The following is a 16,758-nucleotide window of genomic DNA, read 5'->3' as shown; positions in this document are numbered from 1 at the left end:
TCCAAAATGATCTGATCCAAGTTTTGGACCAGTTTTTCAATCCAATCTTTGGTCTTGGAATTTCAAATTTTAAGCTTTCGATCTGGTCCGATCTTGGACTGATGAACAACCCTAATCTTAATTGATTGTGGTTTAAAAAACTGTCATAATTTATTTTTATTATGACAGTTTAAAGCTGATGTAAACTACGAAGACTTGTAAAACTATTTTAATTTTTTTACGACAGTTTTTAGCCATCGTCTACTACCTCTGTTTTTTTTTTTTTTTTTTTCTTTTTAATAACCTAGAGTTGGGATTTTCCGCAATTCATATGTTATTATTGACTTTTTTTTTTTTTCAATATATAACATGTTAATATGATCATATAATATGTTGTTGGATTTATCATAATGTCTACTTTTATAAATTAATTTTTTTTCATAATTTTACTAACTTTTAATTAAAAATATTAATCGTCAAAGTTGGATCTTGACAAATGTGCAAATCCAACTCTAACTTATTTTAGAAAAACCGTCGTATCTTTGAAAACATTTTAATAGTGGTTTAGATATTTGACTAAACATTTTTTTTCCCCGGAGGTCATTGAAAAATTAAATGCTCAAACGGAAAAAACTTACATAGACTTGATCCATAATAAAAAAAACTGTGGACCTAAGGTTTATATGCTCGTTATTAAATTATATTGAAAATAGTGACCTTATATAGTAACCATAATTTTAACATGGTAACCTTTATTATAACTTGTGTGACCTTTAATATTATTGTGAACTTAAAGCACGACATTATGTTTAACATAGTTACCTTTATTATTCAAATTGATCGTATATAAAAAATTACATTTATAGCCTTTATAATGCCAATTTAACTTTTATTTACGAATAATAACTTTTAATTTAATATGGTGACCTTTTTATTTATTTTTTTTAAATTAGTAAAACAGCTATAGTGTCTCTAATGTTAGTGGTTTACAATAAATTAGAGTGAGTCATGTCTATTTAAGAGTTTGTAAAGTAAATATACTCAATAATTTATAATTAGAGAAGCAAAATTGGTTGGTAAAATCCCTTTGCAATCCTCTTTGAAAGGATTTATTTCCTTAAAACTTGTGTAATAGAATCCTCTCATATTCTCACATTAGCAGATGATCTATGTTCACATTATAAACAACTGAGTTTTACCTATATGAAATCTCACATTTTTGAAATAATTATAGTGATATCTCAAAAGATATATAGTTTATCCAAACTAGTTGTCAGTGTGAATCTGAGTTGGCTGAGATTTAGTATTACCTTAGACTAAGATGGCCAAGACTACCATTTTTAAGAAGGAAAAAAAAAAATAATGAAATTTGAGCTCCCTCTTTATTATTAAATTGTTATTTAAGTACTTCTAATTCACAACTCAGTCCTTAAAATTAAAATTATTAGACAGAAAATTTAAATATAATTCTAAAATATCTAATAAATGTTTATAAAGAGAAACTTGCAATTAAAACTCCTTTTTGTGATTGAAAATATAAAATGAAATAAAAAAAATAGAGGGATCAATAAGTTATTAATTTTATTATAAGACAAGGAATGGCAGCATATTTGGGGTGATTCAAGGCATTAGGAGAGTCCCCCCTATAAATATACTAGTAACCTACCCAAAGCCCATCACATTTCTAAAGCTAAGCCAACAGAATTCACTTAAAGATACATATATTTTTTTCCTCCTCAAAAGAGAGTACATTTCTTTGCTCACCATGGCTGAGAATATGATTGAGAGAAAAACTAGGGGAAGGCAAAAGGTGCCCATGGTGCGCATGGAAAAAGCTACCAATCGCCTAGTTACTTTTTCCAAGCGTCGTTCCGGCCTTTTTAAGAAGGCTAGTGAATTGTGCACCTTATGTGATGCACAAGTTGCAGTCATTGTTTTTTCTCCAGGAAAAAAGGTCTTCTCTTTTGGCCACCCTTCGGTTGATGCTGTCATCAACCGTTATTTAATGGTCAACACTAATCTCAACAATGCTAACAATAATGCTGGAAGTTTAGGGTCTTGTATTGATACAAGTCTCTTAAACTTGCAAATTACCAACAACAACAACCATGCTGATTCGGAGAGGAAGCGGGGTGAAGGAATTCTTAAAGAACGAGAGGGAAGGGAGGAAGATTTCTTGTGGATAAGCCCAATTGACGCTAATTGCTTTGAAGACCTAAAAAAGATTGAAAAGTCAATAGCAAAGGTTATGAATGATGCATACGCAAAACATCATCATTGTCTTCTTAGGGCTAAACAAGCAAGGGCTATTATGGGACTTGCCTGTACTTCTCCACCAGAAATGGTGGAAGGGCAGAACCCTATTGCAACCCCTTATGGGGGTCTCCCTCATCCATGGTTTATGGTCCCAACTAACTTGGTTGATGGCCATAATAATGACCCATCTCAAATGACAATGATGATCTCATCTCCCATGGGAGGAGTTGCAGATCCATCATTAACAATTGGGCCAAATATATATATTAATCACCTTAATACAAATTCTAATGTTGTTGCTAATGTTAATGCAGGACGCTCGATGCCAAACCCCATAAGTTTGGGTTATTCTACCCCAAATTTTATGCCATCTTTCCTAGGGGAAAACAATCCCATGGAAGGTGGCCAATTTGACGGGCATCCGCCTTTGCCACCATATCCCTTGGAAGGCAATCAATTCGGTGGGCATCCTCCTTTGCCATCAATAAATCCCATGGAAGGTGGTCAATTTGGTGGGCATCCTCCATTGCCATCAATGAATCCCATGATAGGTGGTCAGTTTGGTGGGCATCCTCCTTTGCCACCAATGAATCCCATGAATGGTGGTCAATTTGGTGGGCATCCTCCTTTGCCACCGAATATGGCGGATATGGACCCTATGCCAAGTAATATCCAGACTTTCACTCCTTCACAATTTGGGGTAGGAAGTGGCGCAAATGTCCCGGTTAATTATCCGAGTGGGTTTGGATTTGGTTATGACAAGTTTCACTAGTTTCCTAGATCTACCCCTGGGGGGGGGGGGTTTCAAGAGTAGCAAGGGAGAAGGGAACATGTTTTGTCTACAGTAGCTCATGCCTGGGGATGAAGCATTAACACCCAGCACTATTGCAACTCTCATGGATCTTCCTATATCTTTCATGGAAGCTAGGGTAGTTCTGGAGGCTTTATGTTTGTTTTATCTATCCCTGTATTGCCCATGCAGATTATATGCTAGGGCTTTATGTTTTATTTCTGTTCGTTTCTTGATGCAATGTAGTGTTTGTTGTCTTTAGTTTCTTCTAGTTTTCAAGTGCAATGTAGTGTTTGCAGATTATATGCTAGTGCAATGTAGCTCTCTCTATGCTTTAATGAAAGTTATACAATTATCTTCACCAGCTGTATTAATTAGATTCGATCTAGCAATTTATCTTCTCATAATTTGCTTATTAAAATGCCAAAAAAAATGGAATATATTGGCACTCTAAAATGCAGGAATTACCATATCTCTGTAAATTATGAATTATAGAACAATTGTGGAACATTATCATGGTAAACTGATTCACACATAAATTGGCCCAGGTGTAACCTTCTACCATGAGAAAACTTAATTGATGAGCAGAAATGAAGTGTTGGTTCTCTAAATACTTCTACATGAGTTACAAAGTCTCAAAAGTTCTTTTGCATTAGAAAGTACGACATTCACGTTATTCTGAGACAGAAACTACTCATTGATTTCTTATACTAAGGTCAAATTTTAGGTTGATTTGCATGGTATACCTATTGTCAGACACAAAAACAGTGCGGTAAAATTAAAAAGAAAACCTGTATTATTGTTGACGCCAACGGCAGGAAAGCACCTGAAAATTTAATTTTAAAAAACTTGGATTACTTTGCTGAACCTGACATTAAAAACTGTAAAAATAACCAAATAAAGAAGATTAACAGTTAAATGGAGTGGAAAAAGCATTAGAATCAAAAAAATTCGAGAAAGAGTGAAATATTAGTTACTGCCAAACAAAGTAAAGAGGATGGAAATGAATGAGAACTATCGCAGGTAGTGGGCATACGTTATATAAACTTATAATACACAAATCTGAAAGAAATTACCCAGATAAAGAAATATAGAAGGATATGCCCTGTATAGAGTGGCACCTTAGTTGCAAATCAGCCAGTGCCTATTAAGCAATGAATGAAGCACCTTATACATCTGCCGGAAGCTTATAGATTTGGTTAATATCCATTGGAAGAATTTCCACTACTCTGATAGCATAATGCTTAGGATATGTTCTTACTGATGAGCAGAAAAGAGTCGACAATATCTACTCATTATGGCTAATGCCAACTCCAACGAAGTTTCACGGAAAAATAAGTCTTGGAGAGTAAATACCAAATCTTCTGGCTGCAACCAGCCCAGCAGCCAGTGCTATTCCAAACAAAGCATGCAATCGAACACAGTAGTATTTTGCCATGAAGATCTTTTCATTATCCTGATGAACATGTTAATGTATCAGAAACTCAAAATGAAAACTAAATACCCTTAGGTTCCATGCTGTACTATTTTTTAAAATGACCAATTAAAGAAACTAGCACAAAGAACACATGATCTACCATCTTTATTGAGATCTCAATGTCTCATACAATAAAATAAATACAAAACTTTCAAGATAATTTCCACACAAAAATTCTGACAGCTACTCGTGACTTTGAGAGAGGAAACAGTAAGGATGGTAGATAAGAATTTTACAAAACCTCTCAATGACAAAAGAAGTGAACAAGCCATATGCTTTGCTCTGGAAATTATGAAAAGGCAGTCATGTGGAATGGTAAGCAATTTAGAATCGCAGTATAGTAATTAATTAACTTAAAATGTTTTAGGCTTTTCCCAAGGAGGCGTGCCCACATGAGTGAGTTTATTGCCAAGAAAATTTCCATACCAAGACCTAAAAAGCCGCGAGCAAAGAATGTTTTAAAAAAGAAAGGATTGTATTGATTAATGACAACCCTAGTGTGAACCCTCCCATCCTCCCCCAACCCCAAAAATGTTATCTGGGGGCCTAGGACACCTACTTCTACATAATTTTAAAAAGTTGCAGCTATTTTTAAAACGCTGGAATTATAGTGAGAGCTTCAGAAGTAGCCATTGAAGTATTGTACCAAACTGTGCAACTTTATGGACAGATTGGATCTGGACCCGTGGATATGTTCCCTCCGTATCCTACAAACATTTTTTGGAAATTCTCATCAGTAGCCTTATACCTTTGAATTTCACCATTAGAAGCAATTTTTTTCTTCTAATAATAATTGGTAGCCCTAATCTTTTAAAAACATTCAATTGAATCTAACTAATTTCAGCCAAGGTTAGCTTTGTTATATTTAAAAAGGATAGAGGCTATAAGATTTCAAATAAACTTCCCTTTAGTTCCTTTCCAGATTTTTATTAACAACTCCTGCTAGGCTGCTTTCGTGAAAACCAATAATAAACTAAGGAATGAATGATGTCACAGGGAAGAGGTGTTCAGGGTCACATAGGTCCTCAATTCATTTAGTGGAGATCTATTCAGGCACTATTGTCCAATACTAAAAAAACTTTTAAATCGTCTTTTAGGCATAGATCATAGGCTTCAACTGGGGCAATTATGAATTGGCAATTATAAGTACATTGGGGCACCACTATGGCTCCGGGCCTCCAAGAGGCCTCCTATACAGACATCCACAAAAATATTTCATTAATGTGAATTCATAACTTTGCAAAAGGGCCTTTTTGGGGACAACTTAGCACCAGAGCATCTACATTCCCAATAGCCAATAATTCAACATGCTTCAAAGCCTCGTAGAAATACTATCTTAGAGGCTTACTGTGTTGGCAAATGGTATCAACTCAACAACAACAACAATAGTTGAAGCCTTAATCCCAAATATGAGGTTCCTGCAAACCCAACTACTTCATGTCCTTAGTTCTTTCCATCCAAGCCATCATTGGTCTACCCACTGCTTCTTTTGAGATCCCCTTGATCCCAAACCTCTACTTTCCTCACTTGTGCATGTTCCAATCTCAGCCTGACATGCCCAAACCAACGCAACCTGTACTCTGACTTTCCTCCAAATATTTTCATTTCTAAGGTGTTTACTACACATCCATCTCAAAATATGCATCTCTAAAACTCCCATCTTCCTAATACCTGAATGCCAACATACTAGCCCATATAACACTGGTCTTATAGTCATCCGATGGCACCTTTTTACCATCCACTGTTAATATATCCCCACTTGACTTCCTTGTATTGCTAAAATTACATTCATGTACTTAGTCTTGCTCCAACTTAGACTAAACCCCCGATATTCTAGATTTTACCTCCATTGCTCCAACTTAGTTTGAACCATTGCTCCTTTTGGAGGTCTTGTATAAGCGTCAACTAGGGGCAAGGCAACTTTAGCCATATATCAGTATCATCTACCCTCTGGCCACTTAAAAAAGTAGGGTAAATCTTAAAATCTCCCCTCAACTTTTATTTGAGATTTTTCACCAGCCTTCAAGGGTCTTTCAAGCAAGTCACAGGATTATATTTGAAACAAGTTCTGGTCATATATTTTAGGAACATGATTATAATGGGTACGAGTTGAAGAAAAAAGAACAGGTCACCTTGGATAGCAAATAACATTCCAAGACACAATCATAGTGCTAGACGCCATTAGACCTGGAGTCCTAGACAGTCCATAAAATATTACTCTAGCATGACCCCCTGGTAAGTTTCCAGCATAAATAAAGTTATATGTCTATCTTATCTCAAGGCTTCATCGGACAGAAGTCATAAACCTATCAATGGTGCATATAAACTCTCCAACCACCTAGACAATTCTAAGCTAATGATTTTTAATGGTTGAAACACAAATTACAATCCTCCTAACCGTTCAGCACTACATCTTCCTGAACCCAACTATCCTTTTTTTTTTAAAAGAAAAACCCCACACCTGTAACATGTAAATAGCAAAGCAACTACACGGCCAAAATTGACTTTTAACTCTTGACCGTACCCATTACAGGATATTACTTTGTCTCAATTCAACAGAGATTAAAATTCTGCTACAAATGGCAACTACTCTGTCTAATCCATAGTAATTAAAACATAAAGAAATGAAACGAAGATTGAGAGAAAATAAGTGTGGATGGGTGTGGGAAACACTCAATGAAATAGCTTGTCAAAAAGGTACGATTCTATGATTATAGGTCATGCTAAGAAATGCTCTACCAATTAATCAAAGTCTTAATCCCATAAGTGGGGTCGACTACATGAACCAAAAGTAATTATTCCGTATAATCTCCAAAAATCTTCCTCCTCCATCCCTTACGATTAAATGCCTCATTTCACGCAAATACATATGCTTCATATCCTTCCTAAATCATCCGACCAAGTCATTTTCGGTCTCCCTCTCCCTCATTTAATCTTTTCATGTCCCACTCTTCTACTCTTCACACCAGTGCACCTTCGAATTTCCATCTTACATGCCCAAACCAACGCAGCCATTTTTTCCTTAGTTTGTGTGCAATGCCTACAACATCCACTTTCTTACAAATAACCTAATCCCGCTTGTCTGAAATGCTCGACCAATAAGAAATGCTCTATTATAAACTAAAAATGGCTCTACTCTCTAAAACTTAACTCTTTCACACCATTCCACATCAATTGCTTCATGGTTTTTTTTTTTTAATTGATTTTAATTTTTCCCATAATCACCGCATTCATGAACAACATAAAATAAAAAATAAAAAAATAAAAAAAAAAATTCCCTCGTCTTCATACACTTACACTCTTTTACATAATTTATTTTAATTATTCTTTTGCTTTCAGAATATGTCAATATTGGTGTCTATTTAAAGCACCCGAACAATTATCACCGTTGGCATATATTAGTATACTACCTCCTCCAATTTTTTAGTTGCACCGTTTTCTTTTTTAGGAAGTTGCGTATTAATGCACCATTTCTATTTTAGGTATGCTTTCATACACCATTTGTTTTTGTTCACACATTAAATACTCGAGCCTAACTTTACTCACATTTGATATTTACCCTTATTACCTCACATTTACTTTCTTTCTTCTGTTTATATTCACAAGGGCATTGTTGTAATTTAATTCCTATCTTAATGTTTGTACCCAACCCAAACGGTCTACAAAAATTAAATTTGGAGAAAGTATTCATTTTGGACAAAATAAAATTTTTAAAATATAGTTCCTCATTTCTTCTAACATACATTGCTTCTCACTTCACGTTTGCCAATGCATTATTTCAATCCCTAATTTTTATTTACTTTATCTGTTTCATACTATTTGCAATGATTAGACATTTTTCCTCTCTACTTTATGTTAAATCGTTGCAAATAATATGGAACGGAGATAGTATTATAGATAACTAAATCTTATATAAAATTCAATATTATGAAAGTATGAATCGAGACGAATCAAACAAGTCCACAATACTATTATTTTATTAAAAATAAATCATCAAAGTTAGTCAAAGTAAATTATGTGAATGCATTAAAATATAAAATAAAATATGTGAATAGTGCATAAGTCAAAGTGTTGCAAGTAAAAAGTAACAAAGGAAGTAATTATTTAGCAAAAGTGGACCCCATTTTGCACAAATCAAGCCATGAAATAGTTCAACTTATGAAATATTGATGAGCCATTTTTTTTACAAAAAAATTACTACCTTTGTTTCAAATAATTTGCAACGATTTAACATTTTCTACTCATACTTTATGTCACATAGTTGCAAATACGAAATGGAGGTAGCACTTCACAAAATACTTTTAGTTAATGAATGTGAGTGCTCCAAAGAGGTATGTCTCACTTAATATGAGACATAGGAAATGCAACTACAAGATGCAAGATTTATTTTCATCCCACTTATACGGAAGCCTTGCCTAGTCCCCTACTCCCTCATATGAAAATGAAAAAAATTGCTCTATCTTATTCTTTAAATTATATCAGTGCCTAGTAGCATAACAGAAAATTCCATCACAACACAGTAACACACCATTAGTTAAGGGAGATCTGAAAGGGGAGGGGCTGAGATGCAGACAACTAACTGGTCTTTATTGCTAGATAAAAATTATACTGCCCTTTGTAGTACAAAGTATAGCCACAAAAATACAACACACTATGCAAAAAAGCGAAAATAGGCATTTAATAGTTTCAAGGGTAAAGAAGGAAGAAATTAAAGATACTGAAATTCATTGAACAGCAGATACAAAATACCTATCAACGCTGGTGATTTGCACTAATAGTGGGGAATTCATGATAAGCACCAACCTCAGTTTGAATTGGGAATCTTACAGGCAATGGCTTATATTCAACTGCTGAGCTTATTCAGTCTACTTTAGGGAGAACAGAAGAAATCTGAAGACACATATCTTGTTGGACAAAGAGAGATATGATGCTAAATTTGAGCAATGAAGCAAACAGACGATGAAGACATTTTTACTGATATGTCACTTACATGGTAATTCTTCTCCACGTAGTTAACAACCATGTTTCCCATTGGTACAGTTAAGGCACACAAAACCTGATGGCAATTTTAAGGCATTATTTATAGAAGGAAGGATATAGAGAAGAGTGGGAAAAAGAAAAGCAAAACAGGAGTAAGCACCAGCAAGTAGCAACGTGCATGTCATTGGAACTCCACTCATGGCACCCAAATAGAAAATGTTTACTTACAGTGCTAGTCAGCGGAAGAGCTTTTCCAATTGATAGAACAAATAAGGCAAAGTATAGTGCCACTATTGCAATTTTGACGATTTCTGATCCAGCTTTCTTGCCTATTTGGACCTGCATACAAACGATCACCTATTAAATCACGAAAGGCCCATAATTCAAAATACAAGTTCATGACAGTCCAATCCCAATGGAATTACCAATGGTGAAAATTTACCAACTGCTCTATCACCTTCCACCTGAAATGCATAGAAGGACTTTTAAAAGTCTGTGCGTATATTATTGTTTAAGAGAGAAGGTAAGTAAAGAAGATTTAACCTGGTGAAAATGGCTACAGAATAAGATTAAGGTGGTGGTGCAACCAACAAGTATTGATGCAGAAAGTATGGTGCCCGTTATGGAACAGGAGTAGCTTAAGTTGCTGCCAGAAGAGTTAAGGGGTGTTAAAAGAATTTTCTGCTCAATCTTACAGGCCATTTTACATGAAGCTAGTGAGTTTTAAATACTTCCTCCGTTCATTATTAGTAAACACACTTGATTTTGGCACACATTAAAGAGGTGTGAATTGTGTGGTAAAGAAAAATAAAGGCAATCCTACCCATTTAATATTGGTTGGGGGTAATGTGGGATATTAAGGGTAAAGTAGGAATTGTAACAAACAAAGCTCTCCATAAAAGAAACATGACAACTAAAAAGAATTATCCAAAAAGAAATACTTGTCAACTATAAAAACAAAGGATGTTATATTTACCGTGATGTAATCTGCATCAAATAAAATGCTGTAGTAGCAAAGGGGCCAAATGCAGCAAAGCACAATGGCTCTCCTAATCCTTGGTAACTTAACCGAAAAGGTGGGCACTGCAATAAGAAGTAAGTTAGCAAGTATTAGATGAAGTTCCACATATTCCAGCAGTTACTTAAAATGGACATGGACTGAGAACCGGTAGCTTGTCTTGATCAGCATCTTTTATGTTTTATTAATTAATTAGCATCTAGGAAGTAAGTAATAATATCAAATATTTCTTATTCAGTAATTAAGGAATCCAGACATGCCTACCATGTGTAACAGGTCCTCATGCTGATATGCATTCTGAATGACAACAGCAATTTGAAGGAACCATCAAGGTCTAACAGATTTCTAGTCAGTTGATATCCATATCTAGCAGATATAATTGCAAGGTACTGCAGAGTATAGGCTGGTATAATGAATGACCCCACAAAGAAAATATATAAAAGTTTCCAGCCAAAAATAGAGGGGAAAAAATAAAAAAGAAAGAACGCAGGCTATATACTTAATCCCATAGAAACCTAGTCTCCAAAGTCCAAACTGCACATACTACCTGGTAGTATACCTGGGTGCCTCATAGCTCCCTGTCGTTTTGTTGTGAGGAATTGCTAGGATGGAAACAGTTGGGCCTGGGCCCCACTAATTGGCGGAGTGTAGATCTTAAGGACCATACAAGCAGACAATCTTAACGAAAGGTTGAGCTACAAGCTAATTATCACTCAAAAATTCTAAAACATAATTGTAATTAGTGAAGGATCCTGTACCTGGTACACATAGCCACATATGACTGCACATAACAATAGCAATAATGAACGCACATTTCCGGCCACGGAAGCAACCCAAATCAGACCCGCAAAACCAAAAGCCAGTAGCAAATTAGCAGCAACAAGTGTCCCTGTCCGGCTACCATATGGTGAAGCAAAAAGAGTTAAATCTACCATAAGCCAATAAAAATAGGCTAAACAACAGAGATGCATACAAGTTCAAAGGTTACAAGCACAAGATATCGTCACAGAGTTACACACCTTCCAACGATGTTCACAACTGATTCTTTCTTGTTTTTATCAGCTCCTGTGTCAAAATCATACACATCGTTGCTGCCGAATTTGCATATCCAAGAAATTTGTCAACAAAATTGAGAAAGTGAAATTCTGGCAAGAAAGTAACAAAACCATAACTGTGTTGCAACATTAATGAAGGCAAGACAAATTTGCAGAAAAACAATAAACTACCCCATCAAATGATATCAATTCATTGAAAAAGGCAAGCGCAATTTTTTAAATTAATTTTTTTCAATTGTGGAATAATAATTATTGTGCAGCAAATGGCTGTGCTAATGACCAATCAAAGATGAAAAACATCACATTTATGATTCGATGAAAACCAACAGCTAGAAATTAAATTTCTCAGTTGCAGCCAACAGAATCAGAAGCCCTATATAACTCCAAGACTAACTCTTCCTCATGAAATCCAATGTAGTATTAAATATATGAAAAGACCTCTGATGTTCAATTGATACTAATAAAAGCTACTATGTTGCATTGTTATAGTTGAACCGCTTAAATTTCAGATCAAAAAAATTAAATTTGCTAAAATAATCCATCATTTAAATTGTTAAGAGATAATAAAGTGTAGGTTTAAGTTTAGGGTCGCACCTACATTTAAGTTCTTTATTCAATTTTATTTAGGTGGGTGGGATAGGGAGGATGGTTCAAGAGACAGGGCATGAATCCTTGAACTCATAGAAGTCTATTCAAAAATCAAAAGATGTTGGCTTTAATGAAAGCCTACATACTTTAATAACTCTAGTCTTCCCCTTTCCAATGTCAATGTTAGTAAATAGAGAACAATGCAAGAAAATAACTGCTTAAAACAAATGCATAATTTTCCATTTAGCTATCTCCATTTTGTTTGTAATTTTAGGCGGGCATTAATGCGTGGATTCCTAAAAAGCTTATTAAACAAATACTAAATATACCCTCTTGCAGGCACAAGTGTAAATATCCTACACTACTCGTTTATTTGCAAACACATCAGTCACCTCAATGGCATTTCAAAATATAATCCTATGAGTTTGATGTGCATGTATTTTTATGGTCTCTTACATAAGTATTAAATTTAAAAAGCAAATGAGCATAGTCATTTAAATACAATGATAACAGACTTATAACTAAAAAAAGGGGGAACTAAAAAAAGGGGGGGAATTCCATATAGAGGAGAAGCTAACCTTAAATTAAGCCATGTGATGATAAAAATGGACGATATCAGAAGCACAAGGTAACGCCTCACCAAAAATTTCCCTGTTTGCAAGTAAGCAGCAGCACTGGCCACCTATTTATGAGCAATTGGACATCAATAATAATTTTGGGTGATGGCAATTAGATGTAAGGCTGAGACCAAATCAATCAAGAAAGAAGAGGTGTTATGAAATAAATAATTAAAAAAAAGTCTTTCCCTCTGTACTGGAACATGGGAAGGTAGATAGGCTAGATACAGATCAATCTACAAACATCTTAACCTAGTTTGACTTTAAGTAAGTTATTATGAGAATCAATACTAGCTTAAGTTTCTATGAAAAAAAACGCAAAGAATATATTCAATATGTAATATCGCTGACATACTATAATAGTTTGTGTTTTCTGGTTTTCCCAAAGCTTAAGAGATCAGTGACCAAGAAGAATAAAAGATCAAAGAAAACTCAGAAGCAAACATTTTTAAATTTCATATAAGCTCATAGATCATCTAGAAAACTTACAGTAAGAGGAACTGCTGCGACAGAGTAAATTGGTAATTTTATGGCTCTCCATATCAAGGTAGCTTGAGATACATCTTTCCTTTCTTGGTCACGACTCTTGTTAAGATAACACTTGACGGAAACCCTACAACATCTTTGAGAGATTTTTTCTCTATATACTTGTTTGACAATCTCAGAAGAGTATCTACTCTCATCAACATCTTTTAAACTTAGATGGGAAGCATTTGGACAAGACCTGACATTAGGGTGAATGTTACAAGAGTCGGCAATAGGAAAAAAAAAAAAAAAAAAAAAACACTCACGTCTGGAAAGATAATCCCAAGATCCCAACTAATTAACTTTAAAATATTAAGCAGATACTCGTAAAATCTAGGGAAGGATTTTCACATATAAATCCATGTTCTTTCTTCCTTTAAGATATTAATTTACACATGTTGCCCTTTCTGGATCACTGGATGTACCATTTTATTCAATATTTTCTCTTTTCAGTAAGCTTTCATCAACTTTTTCTTAAGTAGGGGTCTCACCTCCGCCCACCCATTAATTCTTTTTACTGTTTCACTCTCCTAAATTTCCATGCAAATTTCCAAAGCATAGCAGTATATATGGGACAGACTACAGAGAGAGTAAGCAATTTGTAGTTTACATCTTATAACTAGGTCCACAAGAGCTACTAGGCTACTAGCCATCATTCCATTCTAATATACAAAAAACAGTCTTCAACATAAGAAATTTAGTATTTTATCTTTACTTAATTTCTCATGACTAGTGCAATTTATTGCACAGCTATTATAACACACCCCTATAATGAAGATCCTACTTTATTTACTCAAGGAGTTAACTTATGTGTAAGTGTGTAACACACACCAATAGTGTATGAAAATGAACGCATGAGCCTATCCGGAAGTTGCATTTTAATCTTCAACAGATACCTAATTATGTGTGCATAGCATAATAAAGTTTTGAAGAAGTTAGCTATGTTGGCAAGTTAGTTCTTGAGGATTATAGAAATCGTTAGTTCTTGAGGATTATAGAAATCGTTAATTCAATGCCCATCTTATTGATTCATATATCTTCTTTGGGAAAATATAAAAGATTAAAGGTAAGAGATAAAACTTAAAATTTGTCCAGTTCATAGCTTTCGAACCGCTTACTCAAAGCAACGACAAGAAAAGACAAAGATACTATGTCCCAACAACATTACTTAATTGAATAATAAATGTTTAGCACCAGAATGTAGAATTTAATATCTCATCTATAGAAAGATTTTCTCATGTAACCTGGAAGCCTTTTTACCTAGATACAATTGCAAGTGTAATAATTCTTACTTGAGATTCCATTGTCGCCATATAAGCAATTTTTTTTTAAAAAAAGCATAGCAATATATTGAATGATCGGATGCCCTAAAATATCACTAATCACTCCATAGTCCCTCCGCAACAAGCATTAAGCAACAAACAAGAAAATGTGTACTGAAAACACAGCTCCGCTACTTCCAATTTTAAACAGACTCGTTGCACAAAACACCGCCAACAAATTGAACCTATTACTCATAGAAGTACCTCAACACAACATTCTAAATATTTCCTACTAGGTCACCACTGTTTGGCAGCAAACACTTGTAAAACCAGAGTTTTTCCAAGAAAAGTGTCCCCAATTAAAGAACAAATTCATTAAAACAAACAGCCACACAAGCCTATAATACATATTATTGCAATGAATTATAACTACTATTGGACAAAATAACAGCAAATTGTGAGCTACATCAATGATCAGAGAGACTAGGGGGTAAAGCACTGTTTCAATGCCGACCGCGAAAAAATCACAAAAACAGTTAATTTAACACCATACATTCCTTTAATCACTTGTTACCCAGATCATCCCAAGTAAATTACATTGCAGGCAAATGTATAATGTGATTTTTACCTTCGAACAGCAAAAATAGGAAATGATGAAACTTGCCCAACACCCAAAATTGGAACAACGCCGCAAATTCCAGCCATAAAATAACACCAAATTTTACTGGAAATTCACAACATAACCTACAACCCAACAAATAATATACTTCAATCAAAAACTTACCCATATAAATTGTTCAATTCTGCTTAAGTACATTGCATAATCGATTTTAAACACATAATTGAAGAACAATGATGAATTTGAGTAACCAAAATTTAAAACAGAATCAATATAAACCGAAAAGCTGATAAAAATAATACCTTAGTAGATTAAACTGGGTTCAAACTCTGGAAATTCAGGATGTATGATTCGTAAAATGCATGTAAAAAACAAATGTGAGTGAGAATTCTAAGTAAAACTTTTGCGCAGGTGAGAGAAAATAGAGATGGGTCGGTGGAATTTTGTAGAGATAAGAATTTAGGGTGAAAATTCTTGAGACATTGACAGATTTGAGGATAGAGTTTTCAATCTGGTTTGGAATATATCAAACTTACCTACAGTATTATGGGCCCTATATAGAAATAATTTATTTTTTATTTTTTGAGAAATAGAAATAATCTAATAAAGTCATAATACAATTAATTTGTTCCCTTAAAAAAAAAAACCATTAATTTGTTACCTCCAAATAAAAAACAAAAAATATATATATATATATATATATATATATATATATATATATATATATATATTTTATTTAGTTGTTTGAGGATCAAAATGAGTGAAAGACTATTAGTCCTTTCATTCCCCGAGATTCGAGTGATAGGTGTTCGATCTTCATCTCATCTCCTATGATAGGAGGGAGTTTCTTGTATCTAACCATTAAAAAAAACAGCATAGTACTAAACACTAGGTGTACAAATCAATGATTATTAGACCTTGATCCTCTATCTATTTTTACCTTATTTTCTCAATAATGAAAATTGTTTCCATACTTTATTCCTTTGTAAAAAAAACTAATGTTTCCAATTTCGTTTTTTATCGTAATATATATTAATACCTTTCGGCAAATGGATCACTTTCTTTTTTCTTTATTTTATCATGGAGTTAAGCATGTAAGGTCTAGGCCAGGCCATCTAGCTTTTTTCCAGAAAAGATTCATATAGTTTAATTTCTTGGATGTTTATTAATGAATAGGTATGAAGCTTTCAAGTTTTAATTGTTTCTCTCAATCGAAATTTAAATAATTCATTATGCGAATATTAGAGTGGTTATGCTTAGATCATAATCCAATCAGATTGGTAAACTCATTCCAATAAAATTCTCTTTCCATAACGATATGGAATTTTGAGTATTGTACTTCACATTTTTCAGAGTTTTGAGTATTGTACTTTCACATTTTTCAATATAAAAATATTAGGAAATTCCTATTGGTACACCCGTGGTTTTGACTTTTCCCATTGATACACTCCAAAATTTTTGCCTTCCCATCGGTACACTCAAGGTTTAATATTTTTCCCAACCATGACTAACACCGTTAAAAAGTATTTCATTAAGTTAAAATAATTAAGAAAAAGACTATAATACCCCTTTTAAATATCTAATGTCTCGAT

The 16,758-nt window shown here is 34.0% G+C and overlaps 2 protein-coding genes across 5 annotated transcripts; one reads left to right on the top strand and one right to left on the bottom strand.

Moving 5' to 3' along the window:
* The first annotated feature begins 380 nt into the window (after nt 1-380).
* On the top strand, nt 381-3,627 carry LOC110681702 (MADS-box protein JOINTLESS-like). The gene has a single exon (XM_021857838.1). The coding sequence runs from the start codon at nt 1,745-1,747 to the stop codon at nt 3,005-3,007; it is 1,263 nt and encodes a 420-aa protein (XP_021713530.1). The 5' UTR covers nt 381-1,744; the 3' UTR covers nt 3,008-3,627.
* Nucleotides 3,628-3,704: 77 nt separating this feature from the next.
* Nucleotides 3,705-15,810, bottom strand: LOC110681714 (2-carboxy-1,4-naphthoquinone phytyltransferase, chloroplastic-like). 4 transcript variants are annotated; one of them, XM_021857847.1, is made up of 13 exons: nt 15,469-15,808; nt 15,176-15,291; nt 13,250-13,484; nt 12,722-12,825; nt 11,520-11,591; nt 11,259-11,397; nt 10,459-10,565; nt 10,026-10,128; nt 9,908-9,946; nt 9,711-9,821; nt 9,493-9,558; nt 4,102-4,481; nt 3,705-3,851 (listed from the first exon to the last, which is right to left on the bottom strand). In XM_021857847.1, the coding sequence occupies exons 2-12, from the start codon at nt 15,250-15,252 to the stop codon at nt 4,350-4,352; spliced, it is 1,185 nt and encodes a 394-aa protein (XP_021713539.1). In that variant the 5' UTR covers nt 15,253-15,291; nt 15,469-15,808; the 3' UTR covers nt 3,705-3,851; nt 4,102-4,349. The 4 variants fall into 4 exon arrangements, with proteins under 4 accessions (XP_021713539.1, XP_021713545.1, XP_021713549.1 ...); XM_021857853.1 differs by having other exon boundaries at nt 4,147-4,481; XM_021857861.1 differs by lacking the exon at nt 3,705-3,851 and adding an exon at nt 9,306-9,392 and having other exon boundaries at nt 4,388-4,481.
* Between the last annotated feature and the right edge of the window lie 948 nt (nt 15,811-16,758).

The sequence above is a fragment of the Chenopodium quinoa genome, unplaced genomic scaffold (assembly GCF_001683475.1).
Source record: "Chenopodium quinoa cultivar QQ74 unplaced genomic scaffold, ASM168347v1, whole genome shotgun sequence".
Classification (NCBI taxonomy): Eukaryota; Viridiplantae; Streptophyta; class Magnoliopsida; order Caryophyllales; family Amaranthaceae; genus Chenopodium; species Chenopodium quinoa.
The sequence above is the reverse complement of the archived record's forward strand: the minus strand, read 5'-3'. Positions and strand labels throughout refer to the sequence as shown.

Bases quoted from the DNA above. Each gene is read 5' to 3' on its own strand.
- LOC110681702 (XM_021857838.1), top strand. From the start codon at position 1,745: ATGGCTGAGAATATGATTGAGAGAAAAACTAGGGGAAGGCAAAAGGTG.
- LOC110681714 (XM_021857847.1), bottom strand. From the start codon at position 15,252: ATGGCTGGAATTTGCGGCGTTGTTCCAATTTTGGGTGTTGGGCAAGTT. The intron at 13,485-15,175 runs GTAAAAATCACA...CCCTAATGTCAG, and splicing joins CCTATTTTTGCTGTTCGAAG to GTCTTGTCCAAATGCTTCCC. The intron at 11,592-12,721 runs GTTAGCTTCTCC...CAAATTCGGCAG, and splicing joins ATCACATGGCTTAATTTAAG to CAACGATGTGTATGATTTTG.